Here is a 12,409-nt window from a genome sequence, read left to right as displayed (position 1 = left end):
AAGACAATATGAATCCTTTTATGTGGTTTAAACTACATTAAACAATTAAACTTTCTCAACATATTGATCGAAAGATTTCGGAAGTGCCCTTACACCATCAGGATAATATGGAAACCAACGAAAGATACAAAATAATACTGACAGATACAGATAAATATTTAGGTGTTGGCGTTGGTGGTAAGGTGATTGTGCTGAAATTGTTTAAATTGCTTTTATATTTATAAGTCATTGGTGAGGGAAGGACGCAGGGAAGAGGAAGGAGGGCCTGGTCAAACTGACCTAGTAAAATCTGGTCACCAAACACGGATAAAGCCATTTCGAAGTCTAAACCTAAGGCCTCATTGTTTCGCGAAAATTCAAATGTAACTTTGCCATCAAATGGCCATTTAGCGCCTTATTTTTTTGACATTCGAAAGGTCCCCTTTAAACGCCGGTTCTAGGTGCGTTTAAGTTTTCAGTAAAATTGTAATAAGGTGAGAAGTTTAACAGCATGATTGATATCCTCTACTGCTGATCACAATTTGACTTCAATTTCAACAGCTGAAACGGACTTAGAATCAACATTTAAAGTGAACTTTTCAACTGTCGAAAAAAACTAAATGACGTTAATAGGCCATTTGATGATTTTCTCACACATGAAATTCTGCGAAAAAATCTGGGCCTAAGTCTATTATTTGCATTAGTAGTAACGGCGAGTAGTAGTTTAAAATTATAAGTGTTTTAAAATTATAAATTAATTTGCATTTGAATGTCTTTTTGTGTTCATATATATTTTTTAAATTTTGCAGTGTTTTATATTCGATCGCGGAGGGGAAATAAACTCTTGATGCTGTCCCAGTACACTTACAATAGAAGTTCTAAGAATTATGTGAACGGTGACGAGAGATGGGAATGCTCTTTACGAAGACATGATGTGAAATGCCATGCTTATGTTCGAATGAGGAATAACTCGGTCATAGCATCGGATGAGACCCATGTCCACGAGCCGCCCAGATACCACCTTTCAGCTTCTGGGAATTATGTAAAAGTGTAATTTTGTAACTTTCTCAATAATTATTGTAAAATTACCTACTTTGTTGCACTATTGTACGCGGGCAACAAACGAGTGATCAGCGCACACGAAGATTCCGATCAATTCCGAACCTAGCCGATCGTGGCGAGGAGGCGCCTGACCATATAACTTAGGACGGGTTGTTTCGGAGTATTTGAACAATTCATCAAATTCAACATTCATTTTCAAGTTCTGTGAAAGATTTTTTCAAGTTCTGTTTTTATTTCAGTTTTGTCAAGCAACTAGCCTATTGATATAATAACAGAACTTGAATTGGACTTTCACAGATCCCAGAAATGAACGTTGAAATTTGATGAATTGTTCAAATACTCCGAAAGAACCCGTCCTTAGACATTCACTACAACTGGACGTTAGTCCTACAACAGTGTTTTTGTATTTCTTATCGTAAATAAAACAATTTGTATTATTTGAAAACTTTGAATAATTGAATATCAATAAAGACTTTCAACATTCATTATACAAACGATTATTTAGACGTAATTAAAGGAAATTACAACTTGGCATACCCTTCGGTTACAATAGGATTAACTTAAATTTTATTGCTAGGATAAGAAGAATATGCAAGTTACAACAACTTCAAACCACAAACAAACAAAAAAATATCGGTATGTGAATTCACCTGTGATGGTGAGGTTAAAAAAAGAAGATGACATTTTTATATTTTATTTATGACCAGCCAGTTTCTAGCTTCTTAACCCGGAAGTCAATCAGAGTCATTGTCGTGGCGGCATTCGAGTGGTGCGTTGAGCGATAGATGTTGATGATGAGTAGGCCACCCTGAAGGACGATACTTTAATTTGAAGTTTATTTGTGTATTTTATATTATCTCATGTAATATGGTGGACTAGTATTGCACCATACAACCAGTCCTGATGAATTAAAAAATAAACTTAAATCATACTAACCTCAACACGGGCTAGTCCTAGTGAGGTAAAAATAATACTAACCTCGACACAGGCAGACACAGTCCTAGTGAGGTTGAAATAATACCAACGTCAACACGGGCTAGTCCTAGTGAGGTAAAATAATACTAACCTCGACACAGGCAGACACAGTCCTAGTGAGGTTGAAATAATACCAACGTCAACACGGGCTAGTCCTAGTGAGGTAAAATAATACTAACCTCGACACAGGCAGACACAGTCCTAGTGAGGTTGAAATAATAACAACGTCAACACGGGCTAGTCCTAGTGAGGTAAAATAATACTAACCTCGACACAGGCAGACACAGTCCTAGTGAGGTTGAAATAATACCAACGTCAACACGGGCTAGTCCTAGTGAGGTAAAATAATACTAACCTCGACACAGGCAGACACAGTCCTAGTGAGGTTGAAATAATACCAACGTCAACACGGGCTAGTCCTAGTGAGGTAAAATAATACTAACATCGACACAGGCCAGTCCTGGTGAGGTTAAAATTGAAATGTAAAGAATGATTCAATTTAAAGAAATAGTAAACAATATACAATTCCATATTAATTTAACATTATCAGTAATAATAAACAATATACAAACCCATATTAATTTAACATTATCATGTAAGTAGTTGTTTTTAATCTCTTTCTTATTTTTTAACCGTCCTATTCCTTCCACCAATTTGTACATCTTTGAAAACTCGTATGACGATTTTATATTTATTTAAAAAAAAAAATTCCACATTATTTTTCAACGGAGATAACAAAACGGCACAATACATTACCGTTAGATTAATGTTCTTCTAATCTGACAATTTTGAAAAGTTCCGTTTTCCAAATTGACACCGAAGGTATCTTTCATTTAAAAACCTGTTTCGTTAGAATTTCGTTAGTTCTTTTTCTAATGTCGAAAATCTGCTTCAAATAAAATTTGTAATACTGCTTTATTTATTAAAAAATAAGTGCTTCAATAATATTCCCATAATGCATTATATTATCGTTATGCAATTATAAAAAAAATACATCTTTAAATATTTTTTGTACTAATCATTTGATTGTTTATTTTTTTGCAGTAGTATATATTCCATCGCAAAAAGGCAATACACTCCTGATGCTCTCCCACTTCACTTATTGTAAAACCCTCAAGAAATATGTAAATGGTGACGTAAAATGGGAATGCTCATTGAAAGGATCCAGGCAGAAATGCTATGCATATGTTCGAATGAATGATGACTGCATCGTATCTTTAGGTGGGAACCACACACACGACCCGCCGAGATATCACATCTCTTCGTCTGGGGATTATGTTAGACTGTAATTTGGAATTCATTTATTCTACCTTGGGTCTGTAAGTGAGTTTGGATATAACCCCCAAATCCACCCAATTGTATTCATTCAACTTTTCTATAACATCATTGTAACCAGATTAATCTGGAATCGATCATGTGGTCAACCAATGCATGGAGGAAAATGGGTAGGTATTTAAAATCTCTTCAAATTAAAAGATAAAAGAGGGTAGATATTTCCCTTTGTGATTTTTTTTAACACTAACCCCACACACGAGGCCCTGAATAAAATAATTTCTTTCATGGCCTGTGTCATCTTTGGGGACGCTGAGTGAAGGGTCTTTTTAAGGAAAGGAAATTCTGGGAAGGAAAAAGGTATGAGGGATGCGTAGGAATCTAGGGATCGGTGTGTCCGGGAGTGACGGGTGTATGATCAATCCATCGCGCTGCAGTGCAAGGCGATGGGTCGAGAGAAACCAGCTGGAAAGGTTGAAGGGTCTCCCCACACCAGCCGCACTTCACCCTATGAACCCGGGCACTCCTGCTGAATCACCAAACATAGCAAACCACTTTAGGAGACCTATGGCAGAGGTGTTGGTTATGCATTAAATAATAAATGGTTCTCGGGTACCCAAACCCGCCTTCCACATTGAAATGCTACTCAATTTCAATATAAATTTATTTTATTTATTTATTCGAGATACAAACAGGATATTTATAAAAACATTAATTATGGATTACAAAATAAAGAAAATACAATTATAATTATCCCTAGACTAATGTGTCTGCAGCAATCACATTTGCACATTTACATAAGCAAACATGTAAAACAATGACAGTATTTATATACAAAACTTAATTACAAAGATTGAAGCACATAATAAGGAGAAAAATTTAAAGAGTACGTATTAAAAAAAATTATTAAACCACTAAACAATTTTTTTTATTTATTTATTTTTCTTTTCATTTTTTTTTTTTTTTTTTATCTAAGTACAGAAATCGTGGAGATATTTCTTGAAACAAGTTATATTATTTGAAAAAATATCTACGACAGTGTGTGTTTTAGCAAGATCATTGTATGATTGAGACATTCTAGACATAGGATTAAAATATCCAGTGTTATTGGCAAAGATTTCGGTCCAAAATATGTTCATATTTCTGGTATATTTGGGCCTGGCGTAAAAATTGATTTGATTGACTAAGTTACTATTTACACGATTATTCACAATTTTGTAAAACATTAAGAGGTCATTTATATTTCGTCTTTTAACTAAACGCTCTAGTTTGAAATATGTAAGTCTTTGTTCATACCCATTTAGAAGATGGTAGACACCTGATCGATAGGACAAAATCCGTGTAAATTTTCTTTGGATAGATTCATGTCTGGATACCTGTGACATGCATTTGTATGAAACAATAAAATAAAGCAATGTGTTAACATAAAGTGCTTTACCAAATATAAATATCATCTGTATTTGGATGACCTCCGTGGTCGTGAGGTAAGGCTCTCGACTAGCAAGCCGAATGTCGCGGGTTCAAATCCCGGCGTGAGAAAGTAAATTTTAATTGATTAATTGTGTTATTTCATAATTTACTCATTTAAAATAATATATAGAATACTTGCGGCGCTTTCCAGAGTGGAGAATACTCTCAGAATCGCCCTGGTGTGAGACCATCATTCAGAATTGAACTGTTGTTTGAAATGGCTTTGGCCGTGTTTGGTGACCAGATCTTACTAGCCAGATACCTTCCTCTTCCCTATCTCCTTTCCCTCCTCATTACCTTCAGCCTCACAACATATCCCAATTTGGGATACCATAGTCTCACTGGCTCCAGAGGGATGGATGCAGTTGGGACTTTTGTGCAGTTTTAAACTAAAACAAATCTGTATTTATAGTTTCTGAAACTATAAACTGTAACCCTGGCTTAAATGAAAAATTTCATGTTTCTTTATTTTTAATTAAAGTTCTTTTTTATTAAATTTTCAAGGCTTTTATTTGCAATCGTAACAGTTAGTTAATTTTAATTTAAAGTTTATATTTTAGTTAATTTTAATTTTAACAAAATGTCTTTGAATATTATTTTTGTGTCAGCCAATTTATTGTTTTTTTTTTGCAGTAGTTTATATTCCGTCACGAAAGGGTAATACACTACTGATGCTATCCCAGTACACTTACAGCAAAAGCCCTAGAAAGTATGCAAATAGTGACGAGAAATGGGTGTGCTCGTTACAGAGACCCGATGCAAAATGCCATGCTTACGTCCGAATGAGGGATGGCTCTATCATGTCTTCAGATGAGACCCACACTCATAACCCGCTGAGATATCACATCTCATCATCTGGGGAATATATTAGACTCGGACTGTAATTATTTTATGTAATTTATATTCATACTCTGTTGCACTGTATAAAAACCGATCGCCAATTTGGAAGGCAGATATGGGTAGCGCCGCCTCGGAAACTGTTTATTTATTTTTTTATTTAAGTACATAAAACAGGCATGGTGCCCAAAAATTTACATACAAGGATGTTTAAATACATAATAATAACAAAAATAGTAACAAAATGAATAGGCTAAACATGCAGAAGTAAATAACAAATAAGAATGGGTAAAAGGTAAATACAAATATGTTCATAAACGATTTGTTATTGTCACACCTGTACTGGTGAGACACTGATTAGGTAGGTACAATGTTGCTTCTCTTTAAATAAAGGGTTTCATCACAATATCAGCTTAATATGATTAAAGGTAATATATTTTTTTGAAGTGTTTAAATTGGTCATTAAAAATGTCTATTTCATTATTAGAGCCATGTATAATGTTATAATTTCTTAATGTTCGTGGTACAGGGGAAAAATATCCTGTATTTGTGTGGTAGGCTTTAATATAGAAAATGTCGTTCATCCTTCTTGTTGATTTTCTTGATGGAATATTGATGTTAATTTGGGATAAAATGTTTGGTGTATCAACTGATGCATGTATAATTTTGTGTAGTAGCAGTACGTCAGAAAGTTTACGTCTGACCGTCAGTGAGTGTAGTTTGTAGTGCAAAATTATTGGATAACCAACACCTTTTCCCATATGTCAACCCCGTTCGCTACGTTTGGTGACTTAGCAGTGGTGCCCGGGTTTATGGGGTGAGATTTGTCTAGGTCCTGCCGGCGACCCTCCTCACACCGTCACCAAAGATGAAGGGAAAGTATATTCCTCAGGGTCTCGTGCGTGGAGCTAATGTAATAAAAAACCGCCACACTATATTATGATCGTCGAAAGCAATGTAATAAACTGCCATATTCTACAGAATAACATTAAAAGAATATTCTAAATAAAAAATTTCGTTTTTTTTAATCTATTCTTGCTGCTACTTTTGCTATTGACAATAACCCCACAAAAGCTCAAATTTTATGAATTATTATATTGTTATGTGATAACAATATGATCATTCATAAAATTTGAATCAGATACTTGAGTCGGGCCATGGCAGGAGTCAGAATAATAAAAGAGTATGTATGAATGTGAATGAGGCAATGAGTGAGTGCCAAGACCGAGTAGTTTAGCGGTCCCACCCCTACGGGGAAACAAATTAAAATTAAAAATAATTAAACAAATTTAAAAAATTGAATGTTAGAAAAAAAATTGCTTTGTATTTTTTACCTTTTTGGTAAAAAAATGATTTAAATAATAAATTGTTATGTTTTTCTATTTCAACACTTAAATTTTACATTACCTCTTATTAGAAATGTTGCAAGTAAAATGTAAAAAAATAGTTTGAATTAATTTATTTATTTAAATTTATTTTGCAGTGTTATATATTCGATCGCAGAAGGGGAAAAAACTTTTGATGCTTTCCGGATACACTTACAGTAGAACACCAAAGAATTATGCAAATGGAGACGAAAAATGGGTGTGCTCGTTACAAGGATGTAATACGAAATGCCATGCTTATGTTCGTAAGATTAATGACGATATCATTATGTCAGATCAATATCATACTCATGACCCACCGAGATACCACGTCTCTTCGACTGGGAATTATATTAAACTATAAAGAAATGGGTGTGTTCGTTAAAAGGATGTAATACGAAATGCCATGCTTATGTTCGTAAGATTAATGACGACATCATTATGTCAGATCAATATCATACTCATGACCCACCGAGATACCACGTCTCTTCGACTGGGAATTATATTAAACTATAAAGAAATGGGTGTGTTCGTTAAAAGGATGTAATACGAAATGCCATGCTTATGTTCGTAAGATTAATGACGACATCATTATGTCAGATCAATATCATACTCATGACCCGCCGAGATACCACGTTTCTTCGACTGGGAATTATATTAAACTATGAAGAAATGGATCTCTGCCCTGACGCTATTAACTTGTTGTCTGCTAGATGGAATATATTATTTCACAAAATATAAATTCGTGTTCAAAACTGTTATGGAAAGAATACATAGATGATATATCCATATCGCTGATATTTTCGAGTTAAATCTTGACAATTTCAAAGCTACATTAGTTCAGCACTTTTTAGTTAACCTCTAAATGTTCACTTATTTATTTTATTTGAGTGCCGCACAAGAGTTCCAACTGCCCCAAACAATCTGGAGCCAATGAGACTATAACATCTCCGATCGGGGTATTTTGTAAGGCATTATATACGTAGTGCATTATTTTTTTCATTCGTTTTTTCTTTTATCGTTCATATCTTTATTTGTAATTTTTTTTTGCTAACTTTATGAATTAAATTTAATTAATTTCTGAAAACTTTTATTACTCTTATTTTTTTTTCTTATATACCTATTCTCTAATATATTTTAATAAATAATAATATTTTCAAATACATCTATTTGAATTTGGCTTTCGGTAATGAATAAATGCAAATCTTGGAAGCGGAATTTAACCCACTTTCCGACATCCGATCGAGCTGAAACTCGTAATGACAATGCACTGTATCAACTTTTGGTGTTAATCACGTACACATTCCGGACATATACGCATTTCTCTTAAATATACAAAATAAATGTCGGTCCTGCCCATTCGGCTTTGTTTTTATATAACCCTGATGAAAGTTCAGAGTGATCCGAAAAAGGTTGGTTTTATATATTGAAAATATATACAGTAAAGTGATATTAAAAATAAAGTTATTTTATTCTAATAATAATTATTTTTATTTGATGGATTTTTATAAACAACCTCATTTTTTCATAATAGTTTTTAAATTAATAAAGAAGATTGAATTATAACGTAACTAGTGTTATTTTAGTTGAAAATGTGATTTGTTTTGTGTACCTTTGTAAAATGGTGTTTTTTTGGTTTGTTCATTTTATTATTATTCGTTAATTGTTTTAAAATAAGTTTTTATTATTAAATTTTTGTTTTAATGTATTCTACATAATAATTATTTTTGTTTGTTTTGCAGCGGTGTATATTCGATCACAAAGGGGTAATAAACTTCTGATGCTCTCCCGGTACACTTACAGCAAAATCCATAAAAAGTTTGTAAATGGTGATGAGAAATGGGTGTGCTCCTTGCAGGGATCTACCGTGAAATGCACAGCTTATGTCCGGATGAGAGATGACTCTATAATATCTTCAGACGAGATCCACACCCATGAACCGCCGAGGTATCACATCTCCGCGTCTGGAGCATATATTAAAATTTAATTCGCTATGTTCCAAATTATATTGCTCAGTTTAATCTACCATTGTTACCAAAGATATTAGAAGAACGAGATGTGCTATGCGCAGTTCGTACTGAGTGGAATTGTTTTGCCGAGTGTCGCCGGTTTTGTTCACCAATACTACTGCACACCTTCGCTTGCGCTAAAGTATCCGCACTAATACATAGAACAGATTTCTGTGCGTACACGTCCCGATACCGTTCAAAGTACCCTAATTAGGTAGTACTCCGACTACGGTCCGGCGGCCAACATAGCATATCTCGTTCTTCTAATATCTTTGATTGTTACTTTTGCCGGAAACCCCGGTATCTGTTAGAGTTAGAATATTGTTCCTGGCTCCACTCAACGTATTCATACTAACGCAGATAGGACACACCAAAAAAACTGGTCTTGGCACCCACTTTTGGCCTCATTCCAATTCATGCAGACTCATCTGTCATTTTGACTCTAGTCTCTAGTAACTGTTTCACTCGATCGTGTCATATTTTTCTTAGTCGTCTCAGACTTCACATTCGCGTCATATATCCTAATTTCACTCCTTTATTTATTCATTCGCTCTGCATGCTCAAACCATCTAATCTTCCCTTTTTTAATCATCTTTCTTTCATCCTTCCTCTGTCAATTCCATGCCTCGCTGTAATACATCAGGTTAGGCACCAGCATTCCATTGTGGACTGCTAGCTTCAACTGAGCTATTCAAACTGAGAAAGCTAAAAGAAACTTAAAACCAGCTATATAGTTTAGATTTAGCTTTGAAATTACAACACCAGCCCATTGTCGATTGGGCTGTTGTTGCTCTTTATAGTTTATAATTAGCAATGACATTGCAACATCTGCCCATTGACGATTGGGCTGTAGTTGTTCTGGTTAGTTTATAGTTAGTATAAACATGGCAAAACAGGCCCTTTGTCTATTAGGTTGTTGTTGCTCAATATAGTTAGCATTAACATTGAAACACCAGCCCTCTGATGATTTGGTTGTTGTTGCTCTGTCTACCCATTTTCCAATGGGTTGGTGTTGCTCGATTGGGCGGTTGTTGCTTTATATGCATATTTTATAGTTAGCATTAACATTGTAACACAAGCAATTTTGTCGATAAGACTGTTGTTGCTCCATATAGTTTAAAGTTAGCATTAACATTGCAACACCAGTCCTATGACAATTGGGCTGTTGTTGATTTATATAGTTTATAGTTCGTATTGACATTGCAACACCAGCCCATTGTCGATTGGGCTGTAGTTGCTTACTATTGGGTATGCGTCACTATTCAATTTATAACAAAGTCATAAATGCCTAACCATTTTCTTTTTCTCTTATTTATGAATATTTTGTATTTATACTCATCTATAAAGTTAAAATAAAATGTATTTCTTCAATAAAAAAGTTCAAAATTTAGTTTCATTTTTAATCCTTCACAAATCAGTTACAACTTACATAAAAAAAAGAAATTTTTTCTCTTATTTAAATTTTCAAATGTATTTTTATGTGTAAATTAATTTTGTGTTTTATGTTTTCAGTGGTTTACATTCCGTCGAGAAAGGGAAAGAAACTCCTGATGCTCTACCGGTACACTTACTGTAAAGCGCCAAGGAATTATGCAAATGGTAACGAGAGATGGGAATGCTCATTAAGAGGACCGAAGCTAAAATGCTGCGCTTATGTTCGAATGCGAGGTGAATTAATCGTATCTTCAGATCATACTCACTCCCACGACCCACCGAAATATCACGTTACGCCGACTGGACAGTATGTTAAAATGTAATATGGACTGTTCCAGTCTGGATTGTTTAGGCTTTCTATCTGAAGGACCAACCGTGGGGGCCTAACTATGTATGTGTTTTGAGTTGAGCTTTCGTTAATGCCATAATCATATTTACTAGTGACACGAAGATCTATCTCGTACATACAGCCGTTTAAGAAATGCAGTTGGGTATATGAGTATTCCAATCTTTATTTGCGTTTATCTCAAAACTATGTTTTTGTAGATGTGATCCTTAACCCCGGAACGAGCCCTGTTTATGTCGGTTGGAAAAGACCTATTTTCTATTTTCTAGGGATTAGAAAATAGTAAATTTTTTGTTCCCCCCGTAAACATTTTTATTTGTAATTGTATCGTTCATTCTACTAGCTTTTACCTTGTACTAGCTTTTACCTGTGGCTTCTCTCGCGTTGTGTTAGTGAGAAATTAATATAAAAAGAAAATTCCCACGGTACTGAATTTTTTCCCGGGATGGAAAGTAGATTATGTCACTTTCCAGCCCTCCAACTACCCTTACAAAAAAATTCGCCGATCGCTCGCTCGTTGCGACGCGAAAGAATGATAAACAAACATAGTAATAATAGTACTTAGGATTATGTATGAATCATAGGAAACTGAAAATTGTTATTTATGACTTATTAATTCCGACTTTAACCTTAGACTTGTTTCAAAGACAAATAATAATAAAATCATCGCTACCTAGAGTAGTGATTTGACAAACATAATAATTGGTATGTGATAGTGTTTAAATAACATATAATTTTCTTAAATTTTGAGTGTTCTAGTCTGGTAATTATGTATGTATATTGTTTTAAGTGTGGGGGATTTAAGTGAAAAATCTAGATTAAAAAAAAAAACATAATTAGTTTTTGTTTAACCTTATTGTCCTTTACCCGTTGAAGAGATGGTTTTACTAATAAGTTTGCGTTTTTTTTTTCATTAACTCCACTCAGGAAGTAAAATAATTTACCGCAGGACCTATTTCGTTTTTTGAGGGTTTTTTGTAGTGTATCTTTTTAAGTAGAATAAGGAGATTAAATCTTGGGAAAGAAAACTGTATAAGGGGTGGGTAGGAATGTGGTGGTTAGTATGTCCACTACGGTGAAAGGCGTTGGATCGAGAGAGTCCGGCAGAAGAGGTGAAAGTGTCTCCCTTTGGCCTCTCCTCTCACGCATCTGCCACTAAGCGCTGGACAAACCTCACCCCATGAACTCGGGCTCTCCTGCTAAGTGACCGAACTTAGCGAACCACTTCAGGTAAAGTATGGCAGAGGTGGTTATCCAATTAAAGAAAAACTGTTTATTTTACTTTTTTTTAAATTAAATTTATTATTGTTTTATTTTGCAGTGGAATATTTTCAATCGCATTTGGGAAAGAAACTTAATTATGCTTTCACAGTATGCTTACTCTAAAGTCCATAAGAATTATGCCCGTTTGCATACGACGAGACATGTTTGCATACATATACGGACGAGAAATGGGTTTGCGCATTTCCAAGAATCAATGACAGATGCTACGCTTATGTTCGTATGAGGAATGATGTCATCCTTACTTCTAATCAGCACCACATTCACGACCCGCCCAAATATTACCACCCAATGACTGGGGAATATCGATCTTGGGACTCCGGCGAAACAAACAATGTCTTATTATGTAGATTATATTCATCTGTATAATTTGGAACATT

General features: G+C 34.5%; 1 protein-coding gene across 8 annotated transcripts in view; it reads left to right on the top strand.

Annotated features, from left to right (window-relative positions):
• The window catches only part of LOC149418217 (uncharacterized), a 598,424-nt gene that overhangs the window by 571,542 nt on the left and 14,473 nt on the right, over window positions 1-12,409 (top strand). Inside the window, exon 5 of one of the 8 annotated variants that reach the window (XM_089639770.1) lies at window positions 10,481-10,740. The exons of 2 other annotated variants lie outside the window; for them this stretch is intronic. In XM_089639770.1, coding sequence (XP_089495896.1) covers window positions 10,481-10,725 — 245 coding nt within the window. In that variant the 3' untranslated portion in view covers window positions 10,726-10,740. Of the gene's footprint in view, window positions 1-788; window positions 1,049-3,060; window positions 3,321-5,391; window positions 5,658-7,078; window positions 7,339-8,701; window positions 8,962-10,480; window positions 10,741-12,409 lie in introns of those variants that run through there. 5 more of the 8 variants (XM_089639772.1, XM_089639777.1, XM_089639766.1 and 2 more) reach the window with 5 other exon arrangements.

This window comes from Hesperophylax consimilis, chromosome 14, assembly GCF_061612785.1.
Source record: "Hesperophylax consimilis isolate HC1 chromosome 14, BYU_Hcon_1.0, whole genome shotgun sequence".
Taxonomy (NCBI): Eukaryota; Metazoa; Arthropoda; class Insecta; order Trichoptera; family Limnephilidae; genus Hesperophylax; species Hesperophylax consimilis.
This window is presented reverse-complemented; position numbering and strand designations above follow the sequence as displayed.